Genomic DNA, 16,907 nt, shown 5'->3' with positions numbered 1-16,907 from the left:
ATCTGTGCAAACCCCCGGCTCAGCCCCCCGCCCTCCTCCTGTGTATGCTGATTCTTTCTAGTGCAGAGGTTCCCTCCCAGCTCAGAGCAACTTCTAACCCACTCCCCCGCCCCCTCCGTTCCCCACGCCGATCACTTACTGGGCGAAGTTTCCCTCCCTGCGTGCTGCAAATTTGGGCTTGCTGCCTCCCCTCCTCCCTACCCGCCGCCGGTCCAAGTAGCTTATCCCTTCCCCTCACGCCTGTACCCCGGCCGGGCTGCTCGCCTCCTCCCCGGCCGCAGCTAGCTTCTCTCGTTCCTTGGTCTACCAGGGGATGCCCGAGGAGGGTCCATGCGCAGTGTGGAGGCGCCACTGGCTGTGTATCCCTGCCCTGAGGACCACTGGAGGAGCTGAGGAGTCCCTTCAAAGGAGCCAGCTCCCCTGAGCAGCGCCTCGACGTCCGCTGCGTTCGGGCAGGCGATACTCGTGCAAGTGATATTCATGTGCAGGGCGCGGGGCGCTCTTTGTGGTAGGCGTGTGCAGTAGCACTGGAGGAGGCAGGACGCGTTTCGGGCTCGGATCTCCTCAGATCCCGTCTGTGCCACTCACAGGGACCCGGGGCACTTTCTGTGTAGGGCGCTTAGTGGGGACTGGCCCGACCACTACGCCGGGAGTCCCTGGTGCCTCGTGGGAACAACAGCGTCCGTCTTCCCGGCAGATGTGGTGGCTTGTCGCTGCTGCAGGTCACCCGGTAGGCACTTTCAGGCACTGGGGGAGAAGTGCCGCCCGGGCTAAGAGCTAGACGCGTAAGGAAGTCTCCGTCAACCATCTGAGTGCTCTTTGCTCCGCACACCCAAGAGGCGAGGAGAGGGGCTATCACCGCCGCAGGCCCCCCAGAAGCTGATGCGCATCTCCGGCGGCGGGCAGAGCACCGGTCCGCCTGGTGCCCGGCGCGCCGCCCGCTTCGATCCCGCTGGAGGGACCGCGGTCCGGGGCGCAGGGCGGCAGCTTTCCCCGGCATGAGACTGTTCGCGGGCGCTACCTGACTACAATGCTCGCGGGGTTCCTGCACTTCTGCCTTCTGTGTGGAATGATATGGACCTCCTCTGGTAAGAAGACAGTACCGAATGCTCACATTTAAATATTTAATTGCTGAGATTGTTCACGTTTTAACCTTTGAGATTGTTCACATTTTAACCTTTGACTGCCAGTGCTGCCCGATGCCATTTTCTGAGCACTTTCTGACGCTTAATTCAATGTAGGTTTTATAATCTGTTAAAGTGTCGATTTTGCGCGCACAACAGTTCGCAACGCCTTAGGTCGGTAAAGTAGTGTGCATGCGTGTTTTGGGAATGGATTTGGACCACACAGCCCAGGCACCCCACGGGGTGCTGTTAATTACAGATTACTTTGCAGTGTTCCTGAAATAAAGAAGAGGTCCCTTGAGGGCCGCCACATGAATATCAAGGCTAATGGAGCGCTAAGACTGGCCACCCTTTATACAGACCTTTAGCAATGGGATGGGCAAGGAACGCGACCCTGTGGTCCCCGAAATTAAAAGAAATTTAGGAGGAAAATGGAGAGTGAGGTATTGGATTAAGTGGGAGATTCCTAATAAAATCTGCTATGTTTTAAGACACTGTTTGTGAAATGCACCCATTACACACACTCAGACTTTGAAGATTTGGTCACAGATAACACAGTTTGTCATAGTAAATGCTCGGATCACATTTTAAATGTCAACACTGCATGAAAACTCTGATTCCTGTATGTGAAGAGGAGTGGCGAATTTGACTTAAGTTGTAGCGGCTGGTTCTCGGATGCTCGTTAGAGATGTAGACGCGCTTAAGTGCCTTGGGCCTAGCACGAGGAATGGAAGCGCTGTATCAACACCCTTTCTATGCAACGCTCGAACTGTAGAAGGCTCCCGCGAGATCAGGGGGGCTTTACTCACGGACAATGCTCCTTATTGCCTATCAGCACTTACGCTTTGCGCGTGTCTTGGGGATTTGGTGGGAGGGGGACGCGACAACCCTGCTTTGATTTCCCGTGAGGTCGTGTCTGCTGGGAGCTGAGTCTGGAGCTCCAGCAGCCCGTTCAGCAGTTCTTTCATGTTTCTTAAGGTTGTAATTAAAGCCTATTTTATGCAGGAAGATGGCAGGAAATCTCCCCCTTCCTACACCGTGCGAAGCCGCCTGCCTCTGGGAAGCGTAGATAATGGGGGTCCTTCCCTGAAAGGACACATGGGAAGGAAATCACTCGAGAAGATGGCTGAATGCTAGACGCCTTCTTTGAAGATGAAATTAGCGAGAGGGGCATAATTGCCCCATTGCAGAGTGGTGATGGGTGGTAAATCATTGTGTCCTGCGTGACCCCTCCCAGCACCCGTCGCTTCCTCTTCTGTGTTTATCTAGCTAGCTATCTCCCAAATAATCTGCAGCGTTTTTCCCAGTGTCCTACGGGCTGGGTGACCTTTGACCTGTTGAGATGTAATGTATGCAGGCCCCCAGGAGGTCACCGTTGCAGCCTCTCTGCTGTCTCCACGCGCCCTGAGGAGCTGTAACAGGAGTCTCTTGTAAAATGCCAATATCTGACTCCTAATTCATCCCATACATCATGTTGCAAGAAAGATAGAATTCCAATGTAATTTCACATAATGCACAGCAGCTAATCTCTATTTTCATGATATTTCTCCCCAGAAGTTGTGAATATGCTAACTCAAGCTGTGGAAACACCAGCTGTTTTGCTTGAGAGATTCTAAGCAAACACACCTGATAATTTAGCAATTTCTAGGCAGTGTCACTTCATCGTGATTTGTCAGTCAAAGACAGACAAGTCAAATACGAGCAGCAATCACAGATGCATGTAATCCAGTTTATGTTTCACCAGTGTGATGTGGGTGACATGCATCAAAAGAAGCCTGCTAGTGTCTTTCCGCTGAATTCTGTTTTTTTATCATTAGAGGGCTGGAGACACTTTACGTCATGCAGAGCTTCACTTCCGCCCACCATTTGCATCAGGACCAGGGTATTGTGGATGATGTTTCTTCATAAATTTGGGGCCTAGCCCTATTAGTTACAGCTCATGTTGACTTTCTCACGTGGTTCTTCAAAGCCATGGTCCAAGCTCGCCTTTCTTTGCCAACAAACTCTCATTTTTTCTTCTACCAGATCTTGGACCCCACCTACTTAACCCTTCTCTTGTGCCCTGACTATCCTTCACCCTTTTTCACTCCTGTCACTCTGCCTGCCCCGCCCCCGTGCATCCGCTCTGGAATGGACACTGCAAAATGCAGAGCTTCCCTTCTGCAAGCATTCAAGGCAATTATTTCCATAATGTAGAGCCCGGTTAATGTCACCTAAAAATTATGTTGATCTTAACTGCCCGCAGAGTTGCAACGTGTCCTCCCACATGGTATACATAGGTTGTCCTCTCCTTCCTCTAGCATCCTGGGCAACCCTTTCGATGCCTGTATCTCGTGTACTTGTTCTATTGTAGTATCTTGTCTCACCCACTATCCCCTTATAAGTAGCCATATTTTGTATATGTAGCCCAAACTATAACCAGACATATTTTGTATATGTAGTCCAAACTGCATCACTGTTAGTTATCAATATCTGCTTTATAAATTGTTTCAGTTCAAATTTTTTGTACCTGCACACACACAATAACATAAAACACATTGGGGGTTATTCTAACTTTGGAGGAGGTGTTAATCCGTCCCAAAAGTGACGGAAAAGTGACGGATTTACCACCAGCCGTATTACGAGTTCATTATATCCTAGGGAACTCGTAATACGGCTGGTGGTATATCCGTCACTTTACCGTCACTTTTGGGACGGATTAACACTCCTCCAAAGTTAGAATAACCCCCATTATGTGGCACATGTATGGTAAATACATATTTTGATGGTAACATTCTGTATCTCTCAACTGAGGTGGAAAAAAGCACCAGTGCTGACAGTCATGTTTTTCGTCAGTACTGAGGGGTTTGTGTGTCAGTAGATTTGGAATTTTAAGCAAAAGCATGTATCAACATTAGAAGTACAAAATGGGCTATAATGTCATGTAATGACGCTGGTGTGTGATTGTATGTATGTGTTATTTGTATACTGCAACCTACCAGAAAAGCATTAGAGTGCAGTACAGCGTCACAGGCAGAGGCACAGTCAGCAAGTAATTGGTAGGGATGCTGGGTCCACAGAGTGGAAGGAGATGGTAACTTAGTTGTGATGCAGCGTTCTTTAAAGGGGCGTGTCTTCAGCTCCTTCTTGTAGTGGAACATGGTGGGGGCAGTCTTTATGTTAATGAGAGTGTTGTTGCAGATCTTTGGTGTATAAATGAATAATTCCTGTTGCTTTGTTTTTTTTGCTTTGTGCACTACTTCATCACCAGTCTGATGATGCCTGACTGATGATATATACCATATTATCTGCCAGTACCCCCACATCAGGCTGCATTGGTTGCACGTTATAAACAGTTTTTTCAAGGATCAGAGGACTTGACCAGATGGGCTTTACCCAAGTACATCATAGTTTCTGTGGGTGTAGAGATCTTTGATGTCATGCCCATGACTTGGAACATCACATTGCTCATATAGAACCTTGAAGATTTTCCCCTAGACCATCACTAGACATAGGTGAGTGTGGGAACAAGTGGAATTTGTCAGTTTAGGCCAAGACCTTTTCTGTTATGTGCATGTGCCTCACTCTCCCCACCTAGCTACAATTTGGTTGTGATGTCCATACGTCCGTAGCTGATGTAACACATTAGATCCTGCCGTCCGTATGGTGATCATGGAGCATACCCTCTAACTATGATACATTTAAAATAATTCTGCTACACCTTCCCTTGCCTCAGGTTCACCTGTTGAGTGATTAGTCAGATGACAAATGGGCTCCCCTCAATCAATATCACATTGACAGCATATTCAGTCTGTAGATTTGGCTTGTAAAGAAGCAGTATGGTACTTTTGACATCTGTGTCTCAATCTTCAACACTGTATTGGCGCCATGTTGAGTTTTGCTAATTTAAATTGCAGTGATGAGACATTGTATTGTTTTGTCATAAGCACTGCGTATGGCTTTGAAAGGAAGTGGGCTTCAGGAAAATGCTAAGTGTGTGTGTTTTACTGAGCAGGTGTCTTTTATCACTTAATTCTACTTCACTTACTAAGTTAAATGGCGCAAGGAGGGTAAAAGGGATTACCTTTTTAATGTTGGCTATGTGAACCAACAAGCACTAGTAAATTGTGCAGTCTGACAACTGTGTGCGCACAGATACTGGCAGCATTTATCAGTGTGTACAAGTGAATAGTTGAACCCTGATCAAATTAACCATTATCTCACTAATTGGATCACAGCAATGGTTTGTGTGTTTAGTTGGTGAATAACCTAAGGTATTCTGCAACAACAAATGTGCTCTTGGAAAAGTACACTCTCTACATTACTATGTGAGCAATACAGCACATGTGTAGCCCCCCCTTGCATTTTTGAGTATGGAAAGTACATCTCTTCATCCAAGTATGTGGTTAGTTTAGCTTCAATCAGTCAAGACTCTGGAGACCCCCCAATCATATCCCAGGCAGTCTTACAGATCCCATTGATTGTCATGGTTCATCTTGCCAATCAGATGCCTGTTTCTGGCTTTAGGCCACTTGCTGACCTCATCACATGCGCCAGAAATTGTCAATCCACTCACGCTATGCTTTAACATTGTTCCTTCAGGCTCATGGGACAGTTCCAATCAATAGAGGCAAATGTCAGCACTGCTTCTTCACCGCCTCCGCGCTTGACTCCTGAACTGAACAGTTCTATTGGTGACCCACTTCCAAGCAGCACTCTTCAAAATGCTTATTACCCACCAAAGCAGCAAAATGTAGCACTTTACAGAACCACAAAACCCACCACATATCTAAATAAACATGTCTTTGGCTGTCACATACAGACTGTGCTGCTTATTAACTGTTTGTTACGGTCTCCCATTTTGTTCTGTTTCCAAACGAGGCATATTACATCACAGTGACAAGCTCCACACCGGATGTTGGGCACTTCTAGCACCTGTCTTTGACTGACAAAGCCTTTCAAAGTGACACTGTTTCAGGTTATTACAGTGTCTTTGGCTCTTTAAGGGAATTAGTGAGGCCAAAACGTGGGTGTACCCCAGCTTGGGGCTTGGTTTAGATCCATCAGTAATAAAACTCTGCAGAAGGTGAGGATGTTGTACGTGTTTTCGTGGGCCATCCACCACATCTAGTGCATATGAGTGTGTTTGTTCTGGTGGTTGACAGGCTTTCTGTTGCAGTTATTTCAAAGTATGTCTGCTACACCACAGAGACAAACTGCAAACAGAGTGGAGCGTGTCTACAATTATAAAATATCCCTGAGAGATGTAGGTTTGATTTCCTGTATTTATACATGAGAAAATCAGATAAAGAGAGGCGATTAACAAAAATGGCATGCCCTCTTTTGGAGCTGTTTTGTTCTCTGATGTGAAGTGTGTCCGGAATACAGATTATTTTTAGTATTTAAAGTAGTGTCAGTGTGATAATATAAGGAGGAAGAAGGGATTACTAAAGAGATACAGGGATTAATGGCCATTAGCGGCTTGATCTGTGTTTATACATGCAGGGCCATTTTATCATCCCTAGAGATTAAAGATGGTGTCTTACTAACAGGGGTTTACTGGTAGCAGATGTATGAGCACCACACTGCTCAACATATTTGTTATATGGACTCCACATGACTAAAAATGTCTGAAAATTGCATTGTCTTTGAATGTGTGTGTCGGTCTGAGCAGCTATTTAACAATCTTTTACTGGATCTTTGTGGAAACTACGTGCAACAAAATGTTATTTTACTAGAATATTTTTGTAACAGCGTTTAATCTCACTACAGTGCTTACTTTGTGACTGTGATTGCAGGTGGTGCCCACAGGCACTCTCTTTTGGGAACAGGCACTTATTTTCATCATTAGATTTTGACTAAGACACAACTAAAGAAAAAAAAAGACAAAGAAGGTGGAAGAGAAAGTCAGGAACACAGTGACGATGAAGAAAGCATGGATGGAAAGGAACCTGCATTAGTGAGAAAGGAAGAACGAGGCATGAAGCAGTGTGAAGTCTAGGTAGCCTCGCTATTTTGCAGCTCTGCATTGTGCAGCTGTGACAGAAGGATGCTAGGGAACACTAGAGGACACTGCACTTTAAGTGCTGCATTGCAAACAGCTATCCCCAAATGATTGTGGTTTCAAGTTTTTAATGTAAAACAGCTATATATGTATGGTACAAGAGCCGGGCAGGCAGACTGCAGATAGGTGACACAAGTCCTTTCACCATACACGAAGAGATGAATATAACTCATTAGAACTGTATGTTCACCTCACATGTTCGAATCACACTCACTCAGTTTCCTCTGTGCTGCAGGTTACTATGCATAACCCAAATTTTGGGCCATATGTACTAAAGCATTTTCCCATAGACACAGAATGGGTAAAATAATTTGATACATCTGGCCCTTTGTCACATAGTAAATCTTGCTTCATAGTTCATTTGTGTTTCTGGTCGAGCCTAGTAAACAGTGCATGTGCTGTCTGTTCCGAGGCATATTTTAGCTTGGCAACATCAGAGGAGTCCGCCCTTTGTTTACCGTTGCTTGGCTTTCTCTGTCACTCTCATTTGCCTGCTTCTTATTTTTGTCCCAACTCACCAATCTTGTGTTTGTCCCTCCCACAGAGTATTTCCTCTTTACAGTATCTTTGATTGGCTGGCACCGCTGCTACCTCTGGTTGGTTTTCCTGCACTACTTTTTTATGTGAAGCACTCATTTTGAGTGCATATGTTTTTAAAAATCTCCCTCATGTGTGTCTTTCTCCCTGCACTCTGTGTTGTTGTGTCCCTGTTGCAGACTAATTCTTCCCATCCTCATCCTTCTTGCACTTACTGTATGCTTCTCCCCATTGCCTCCCCTACCTGTGCCATCTGTGTTGCTTTCCTTCAGCTCTTGCTTTCCTGTCATCCCTTCTGTTGTTTTTCCATCCCCTCTTGTGTTGCTTCAGCATCTATCCACCATCCTCCTTGTTGCCTTGCCATTTGCCGTCCACTGTTTCATTTCCACTCCTCCCGTTCGTCAAGTTAGTAAAAAAAAATCTCTTTTGTACGTATTTACTCTTTTTAGTTGGCTATCCAAATCAGATTTGTAACTAAAAAGAAAAAAACTGCACATTTGCAACATTACGTAGGCACATGCATGCGTGGTGCATGTGCTTACAAAATGATGTGGGCAGCTGTGTCAAAGGCTTTGTTTGTTTGCTGTTTTTTTAAATTTAGCTACACTGCCTGGCATCTAAAAGCAGAGACCTACTAGATTTGTCAATGTTTATGTTTTATGCCCTCTGAGGTAAGTTTTTTCCCCACAGTATCCCAATGGTCATAAGTACACATCCTGATTTTTGGTCTGTTGTTCTCACTCTAGTCTCTCATTTGAGTGGCAGATTATAGGTTTATTGTTGTGTAGGCATTGCCACAAAGCACATCCCACATTGAGGTGTGCATGTGTTCTGCTGTAGGGAGGGTTTGTCCAGCAGAAATGGTGTGGTGCACTTTTTGAATTTTGGTTGGTGGGCTGAGGTTGGAACTCTTTTAAGTTAGCTCTTGATAGGTAGTAGAGGACACTGCAATCAGCTATGGGTGGCTGTGAGGTGATTGGGTCTTAATTGTGAGCTAAATGGGAAAGCAGTATATTTATTCACTTGGATACCCCATCGTCTTCTACCTCTCTGGACCACTGTGCACTTTCAGTTGAGTTCTCAAAATTGGTTGTTTTACCCCAGGCATGAGCATTGGAGCTCTAGCAGTACCAGGTAGCTGAAGAAGAGAAGTGGGGTAGTGCTTAAGCCCCTGCTACTAGCCCTTCAAGTGTCCTCCATAGTAACGCCCAGAGGAAGAGGGGAGGTGGGACTTGTGCCGGGGCACCAAGTTATGGCCTGTTTGCCCATGCATATTTCCCTAAAGAGTGTCAGGGGGTCCCCAGAAAGATGTGTTTGGCATGGATTGAGTCACTAAAGGGCTGGTTAGGGAGCAGACAGTATTCTTTAAGAATGTACCAGTAGCCGCTGTGGTTCTGGCAAGGGATCTGAATTTTGTGATGCCAAAGGGGGCCAGTTGGGAGGTCAACCAGGAAACGAGTTATTAGGACTTGGGAGGGTGATACAATGGGAAGTTATGGTTTGCTTTGCCAATTTAGATGTATATATTTTATATTAATGCAAATGTTTAATTTGTTTTCAAACCTTAACTTGTTGTTTCACTGTAAGTTTTGAAAATATTTCCCAAACCAAAATATGTATGGTTTTGGGCTTTAATTGTGTGTGGTGTTTTTCTCTTCGGCTCCCTCACCTCGCTTGGAAGGTCCCCTCCTATCAACTCAGGCAATGAATTGAAATTACACTGTGTCAATACAGAAGTCCCTTGTTGAAAGATGGTTTATGTTGTTCCTTCAGTAGGGCCCTTTCTACAGGCAACATCTAAGTCTCTGCTTGCTGACTGCTGGGAGTTTATCTTCCTGTGACTGAGCCAGTCTGTGCCACATAGTCACCACGTGCATGTTGCTTCCAATAAACTGCTTTCAGTTTACCCACCTAATGGTATGACCCACCTGTCTGTGGGTGTGATGCTCTTTATAATCGTATTCAAACACCCTGAAAGTTAACTTCAGTTACACCGCACGGTTTCTAATGTTGCACCGCTGCATCAACCTCCTCAACTGGGTTCCGCGATGTGGTGTCAACTCGGACTTCACTCTGGGAGTGTCTCCACGTGCCCTTTTTCTGTTATAATCTTCTGAAATGTTTGTATTTTATTTCCTTATTGTTAGTACTTAAAAGGTCAAGATGGCGCCCCTCTACCCATTCGATAATATATATTAATTTATGTAAACCACTTGACGTCGCCCACCGCAATTGGGAGCACTATACGAAAGTTAAAAAAAATAGTAATAATAATAATAAAGAACAAGAACGAGTTTGAAAGGGCATCGAGAGCCCAACAGGATGCACATATTCGGCCCAGGTCTGGCATTATTCTATGTATCTGGAATGATCCCACGGTATCCATTCTTGTTTGAGATAGTTTGATACTGTCCCAAGCTCTAAAGGAAGGCATATGAGTCAAACTCAATGCACACTGCATAACTTCCACAAATATCGAGGCGAGCCTGTTTATCAAAGTGAGGAGCCAGTTGGCATTGTTGTTTGCTGATGCCAGCCCGCAGGGGAGTCCAGAAAGAGGCCGTGGGGACAGGTATTGACGTCTGTTTAAAGTGTTGAAGTGTCAAGCTGTGAAGTGAACTAGGGGTCAGCCCGCTTCGCGAGGACACGTTATCTCGGCTCCAGGGGCGCGAGAGCAGCGAGTTGAAAGTGGGCGGCGGCTGGCAGGGCACGTACATGAAAGCCACGCGGAGCTGCCGTGCCCACGTGATCTGCGGCCCGCGCCACGGCAGCAGCTTCTGATTAAGGCGAGGGCCCGGCCAGGAAAGTGGTCAGCTTTGATGCACCGCAAACGTGATGGACGAGCAGAGCTCGCATTCCAGTCGGAAGCTCGACTGCTTCCATCCAGCCAGCGGTTTTGGAAAGTGCGCAACGCCGTCTTCTCTTCACGGTTTTGGTCAGCGTTGCCCGCTCTGCAGGGCCTCCCTTGTCCCCCAGCAAATTATGCTCGCTGGTGGCCATTGTTCGTCGTGGCTTTCATGCTACGTTACGCCTCTCTGTGGAGTCCCCCATTCCATTCATTGCTACCCCTTGATGCCACGCCAGACCAGGCTCCTCTCTGAATAACCCTACATTAGTGAGGCCACATACGACCACTTTCTGTATACTCCGAAACCGAAATATCTGAGGAAACCGGGCGTCTTTTCGCCCCTTTTGAAACGAGCAGGGAGCTAGCTCTAAGGACATTTCCACGACTGAGTTATTTTTGTTTATTTAGGAATGAAAGGTCCACCCTTCTCAGGGCCGCAGCGGCCACAGTTGAGAAATTAAGTTCTGGGAATGCAAGACACCTGGTCCCCCGAATGAATGAAGTTTTTGTAGGATTAAGTTTCCAGCCGTGGCCCCGGGCACTAAATCAGAAATCTCTCACTTTTAAAGGCAATAACGTGGGAGCACTAAAACATTACATGGCCGTTTTATCCGCTGGAAGGGCTGGCGCGGGACAGTGTCTCTCTTCCACTATTAAAATAAGTTATGTTTTTAACACGTAAAACAAACTTCCTTGCTCATCATGTCACTCAGTTTACTTTAGTGGGCTGTGAAACCACCCGGCTCAGCGGCAGGCAAGAGAAGCAGAAACATCCTCAGTTCCTTACCCCCGGATCAAAATACAATATCTTAAACATTTCAAGAATAAACTTATTTTCCCCTTTAAGCCTAGAAGGACAGTTCACCTGCTATTGAGGTACAGTTCCTAGTTTCAATACATAAATATAATATCTTTAATTGTATGTTTTTCCAGATTTGCCAGTGCTAGGATAGTTAATCATTTTTTCTTTCCAAGACCTGACTAGGGAGACATCAGGCTTTGCCAAATCCTCTGTCTGTGATCCACTGGAACCAGACTCATGGACTTGCGGACACAGGCAGTGCCGGAATAGAAACCAAAACCAGCCCTGGCAAAAATGTGCAAACTGGCTGCCGCACACTAGAAGTGGGCCAAACTAGAACGGGGCCATGAGGTACGTTTGTGTTATGGCACTCCATCCTGCCCCGAGGCATCCCCTATCCTGCAGGCACTGTGGGGAAATGGCTGAATGACAGAGTGGTCAGTCCATCCCCGGAGACAGGATAGTATGGAAAGTCTTCGATCTTCGTCTGAGCATATTTTAGCAATCTGGTCATCGGTGTGTCAGAAAGTGCAAACTGAGGGCAGAGAGAGTATCTGTACAGATGACAATAGTATTTACTCGCATCTGTGGATGAATCTTCAGCTGCAACATCCAGGGGCTTCATTAAAGGAGTATTTAAAAATAATATGTGCCACAGCTTTACGCAGAAGTTCAGTGCACCCCTCCATATATTTTCTAGCTACTGATTCAAGACATCTGTTTTCCACGTAGAGTCAACTATTGCAATGGGTCCAAAATCAATGGCCACACAGTGGATCTAATGTGTTTTTACAGCACAACAGTGTCACCAAAAAAAATAAATCCTTCAATTGTAGAAATTGAAAACTCTTGTGTGTGATAGAATCTTTTGATTAATTGCTACCCACGTATTTTTCAGTGCCTAACAAAGCTAACATTTGCAACACAACTAAATCGGACAAGATGCTGCCCCTTTTGCAGTTCTTTTTCAAATGTGACTATGGGCAGTTTTGCATTATTCCGTCTTTCTATGCTTGCATTAGCTATACAGATGGTTCTCACATATCATGCCCATATACGATTGTACTGCACAAGACATCGTTGATCATTCACATGCATGACCTGATGCCCACCGCCACTCTTCATAATAGTTAATGTTTTCTTTCTTAAACCTGTGGTACACTGCTGGGTCTGGTAGCTCAGTGGACTAATATATCCTATGTAGGGATCCGTGTTTGACCCGATAAAAAAATATTCAGACCATTGGGAGTTGGCTTAGTTTTTAATCCTTGCGAGGTCGGTGAAATGAGTATCAGTAATTTGGGTAACAGTAAAAATCCATTACCTATCAATAGTGCCAATTTCCTCTTTGGTAGAATGCTTTCTGTGTAATGTGCCTGTTATGGTTCACACTGAGACAGTCCCGTATAAAAAAAAAAACCTAATAGTTGTTGACCAATTCTAACTAAGAGTTCAAACAATGCAAGTTACTTAATAAGAGGATTCCCTCCTGGCTAAGCTGGTGCCTTCAGTAGTGTAGCTCCTTCGCATGAGTTTAAAAGCATTTTCAAAAAGTCAGTCCTTCAGAGTCTATATCGTCCTTTTCGTTACTGGCTGCTTTGACTGTTGCTCGCACATGCATTGTAACTGTGGCTCTCTTATTACAGTATCTTTCCTTGGGTTAGGATCTTATCTCCCTATTCCTGTCCAGATTAGATAGTGTATTTCACAAAGCTGTTAATAGCTGACACAGCACGTCCCAAAGACAATGGGAAACTACCTGTAAACTGAAATGTGCACAATAGTACACACGATCAGTCTGCAGGATGTGCTAAGAGCCTATAGACAGGGCATTCCGAGTTTTTATAATGTTTATTCAGGGAGGAAGCCTGATTTACGAGCCCTGGGTCTGCCAAGGTTAAAAGGTAATGGGATCTCCTAGTCCATGGCTGCAGTGTCTCAGCTGATGATACCAGTCTCTGAAATAGTGGTGCAGCTGTCACCACCCTCTCTGGCCCTCCATCACTTCTAGCCCACAGGACTTCTAAAGGGAGATGAGGACCCTCTCCCTCCCCGCTGCCTTAAGACACAAATCTAGTCCTTCTGATGTGCTTGAGCATTAAGATTCATTCTGTTCACCTAATGACTATTCTCTGGGAATGGCCACTGACTCGGTCTTTCAAATCATTGATGAATAGGCAGGCGGGATTTCAACCTGTTGGTGGGCAGTAGCAGTGAAAGAGGAAGGACTCAACCTAGATTTGGGTGTCCCTATAAAATCCTCCCGCAAATGGAGTTGGTACTAATTCCGTAGACGAAATTCCCTGATTGAATGTCCTCCACAAATGAGATGCCGCAGCACAAGAAGTTTCACAAGTGAATTTGCCTCCAAACCAATCACTTCCTCCAAGCAACGGGGGATTTCCCATGATCTCCTAGTCGATAGAAATTAAATTCAGAGATTCATTACCATGTTACAAAATCTCATAATCAGGGTTGAGTTTTAAGTCCTATGATCATTAAACTGATTACACATAGATTATTATAAAATATGTCACTGCCCAACTAATAAGTATATATGTTTTTATGTCATTTTTTAAAGTGCCAAACATCTAATCTAACATAATGGCACTCTAGAACAAAAGATTTGACATTATGTGTATGTGGCTGAGTCCGGTCAGGCACGGGCTGTGTTGAAGACATGTGTGTTATAAGGGAGTTATAGTTTTGCTCCCAGATCCAGTGCCCTCAGGTTGACTTTACAGAATATCACTCGAAGGAGAAAAACCTTACTTGAAGTCAGATGATCATTTAGGCACCAGGAGCCAGTTAATTCTAGGGAGGGCGGGTGATAACAGATGTTAATTCTTATATTCTTCAAGTTGAGGGTAAACCTGCCATGTCAGGTGTAGGTGAATGCTCAGTATGCTGAGTGGGAAGTTAATTTCATTGTGACTTTCCCTCAGGGAATATGACTATTTTAAGGGAAGAATGTTTCTTTGTTTCTTTAAAAAGATGCCTGGCAAAGTACCCCTTTTTAACTCGGTCTGAGAAATTGTAGCTTTCACCCAGAGCTGTATTTGTTCCTGGCATTCTTTAATAATGAGAGCTGTTGGTTCCCTGCTATTGTCCAGCGGTGTCCAATATGGTTCCAGGAAGGTGTGGTCCTTGCCAAAATTTTGGATGTAGCTCTGAGTATTTGAGCGATTTCAAATTAGAATTTCGCATCTAAATGCATTTTATGTTTGTATAGCCTGAAAAAACGCCTAGACCATCACCACTGCTCTAGTTTGACTTGGTGTGTGGGTCCATCTGGAATTGCCATGTTTCAGAACGGCTCCCTTATTACTGACACTTAAAGAGGTTTCAGACGTTGTAACTCATTTCAACTTATGGTACAAAGATTCAGAACATCTCTTGCTTACACAAAGTCATTCACAAGTGCCACAATTATGATCTTGATGCCCCAAGTTCTCAACATCTTTATGTTTCTTAACTTCACTATATTAAACTTTGTTGTTTTTCCCCTGTATGTTAATTATGCGCTCAAATAAGTTATCTGTCAAGCATCCTAAGTCTTCATTGGCAAAGGCATTCTAGATAAACAGTGGAATACAAAAAAGATAGATATTTCTATCATTTTTTATAAGGCTCCTTGTATATCTTCAGCAGTAGAAGTGACAGGCAGCATTCTAAGTACAATGGAGATTGCATTTTTCTTGGTGCGCCAAAGAGTACTTAAATTATTGGTTAAAATTTGTGAGATCGGAATGGATGTAGTCCATGGTGACACACAAATTTCACTTTCAAAATCACCAGTATTCAAGCAGGGTCACTTGGTTTACTGTGATGTAGTGGGCTTCCGCGAAGCAAAGGAGGATCAGCGCTGCTCTACTGACCACTAAACAGAGGTCAACTCTTAAATTTGACAGTGTAGTAGCATCAATCATTTTTCACTGTCTCAGTCCTAACAGATGACTGTGTTTAAGGTATGGGATTCTCTCTAGTCCTGGAGTTGCTGTTTCCTCACTCTCTTAAGGCCTTGTTTGTGTTTGTTTAGTTAAGAATAGATTTCAATTAATAATTCCCTTTCGAGCAGCTGTTTGAGCTTTTCCAAGATGTTTATTATTGCACGTTTCATTGTTGGAGTGCTGGATGCCAGTAGAAGGACATGGTCTACAGCTGAGGGATGTGTGATGCCACAGTCGTGATAAACTCTTTTGTGCCTGGTGATGGAAAGATTCTATTAGGATTTAGGTGATTTTCAACATATTCATTAATAGATTAGGCTTAGTAGTTTGATTCTTGACTAGGAGGGCCAAAGGATGATGGAACTGTTATAGGTTTGGGTTGTTGAGTGACAATCACAATTTTGTTGAAAGAGGCTTGGAGAATTGTTTAGGAAATTTTCTTCATTCATTTTATATAATTTCTTGTGTCTGTCTACCATCTCTTTCATCCATGAGGGACAGTACTTTTCTGGCCCCTTTAAATGATTTGCTATGCAAATTACCTGCACTCTGTGTCATAGCTCAATCTCATCTCATTAGCCCAAGCCCCACCAACATTAAAGGACCATTTCAAAGGACTTTTAATCCAGATTTATGTTACCCTCGCTTTACACTTTCACATGCAGTGAAATGTATAATGTCACTGGGATGGCTTGGCCCTGTAAACCCCTTTAGGAGGAACAGGTTGTGTTTAAAGTATTTTGGTTGTCCCTTTGAGTTACATTATTAATCGGTGTGAAATGCCCTAGGACCTGGAGGTGCTTGCTGTAGAGTAAGTTGTGCAGTTGAAATTATAGTGTTGCCGTTTGATTAGCGATTCATCAATGTTTCTGTTTGTATGCTTAGCATGCTCAATTTTATGTTACTGTGTGTGAAAAAAGCAGCCCTAAAGTTTTTGTAAGAAAACATCTGTGCAAATGACATTCAGAAAAATACATTTGTTGTACAATATTTAATTTTGAATCTGTGTAACAATGTCTAGAGTTCTAGTTTTGTATTCATTTCTGTAACATTTTAAAGAAGTTATCCTGTTTCAGGGAGGCCTCACAAAACAAAATTATTTTGCTTTGTCTGTAAATTTTAATAAAAAGAAGAGCGTTGACTTTTAAACTATTCATCAGCATATAACATCTTTGGGCCTAATTTCTGGATACTGGCAAATATATTAAAGGAAAATTATTTTGCAAACAAAGTTTGTGGTCTGTCATTTGCATCTTTGAAACCCCTTATCCATATGAAATGGTGGATGACCTTATGAAGTGGTCGACAATCATTCTAGTAAGATGCAGCGTTGTTTAACAAAGCTTGAACTTCATTGAAAACAAATGACTGTACATAATCTTCTTACAGCAATAAGAACCTATGTAATGACAGAGTGACCCAAGGTAGCCTTTTGACTAAGGGTTCAGTTGATGCTTCCCATTTTTTCTAAAGGCATAAATCCCGTAGTTGGCAGGTGATTGATTTTAAGATGTTTTCTTCTGCCTTTGAGTGGATCATCCGCAACTTTTTCCAGCAGTATTCAGAGTTTGGTATATCTTCTAGTGCTGGACTGGGGAATAAA

General features: G+C 44.1%; 1 protein-coding gene across 3 annotated transcripts in view; it reads left to right on the top strand.

The window, feature by feature from the left end:
• Positions 1–16,907, top strand: part of ROBO1 (roundabout guidance receptor 1) — a 1,423,180-nt gene that overhangs the window by 1,016,801 nt on the left and 389,472 nt on the right. Inside the window, exon 1 of one of the 3 annotated variants that reach the window (XM_069204142.1) lies at positions 116–1,088. The exons of the other annotated variants lie outside the window; for them this stretch is intronic. Within the exon in view, the coding sequence (XP_069060243.1) occupies positions 1,031–1,088 (58 nt within the window). The 5' untranslated portion in view covers positions 116–1,030. Of the gene's footprint in view, positions 1–115; positions 1,089–16,907 lie in introns of those variants that run through there. 3 annotated transcript variants of the gene reach the window in all.

This window comes from Pleurodeles waltl, chromosome 8, assembly GCF_031143425.1.
Source record: "Pleurodeles waltl isolate 20211129_DDA chromosome 8, aPleWal1.hap1.20221129, whole genome shotgun sequence".
NCBI lineage: Eukaryota > Metazoa > Chordata > Amphibia > Caudata > Salamandridae > Pleurodeles > Pleurodeles waltl.
This window is presented reverse-complemented; position numbering and strand designations above follow the sequence as displayed.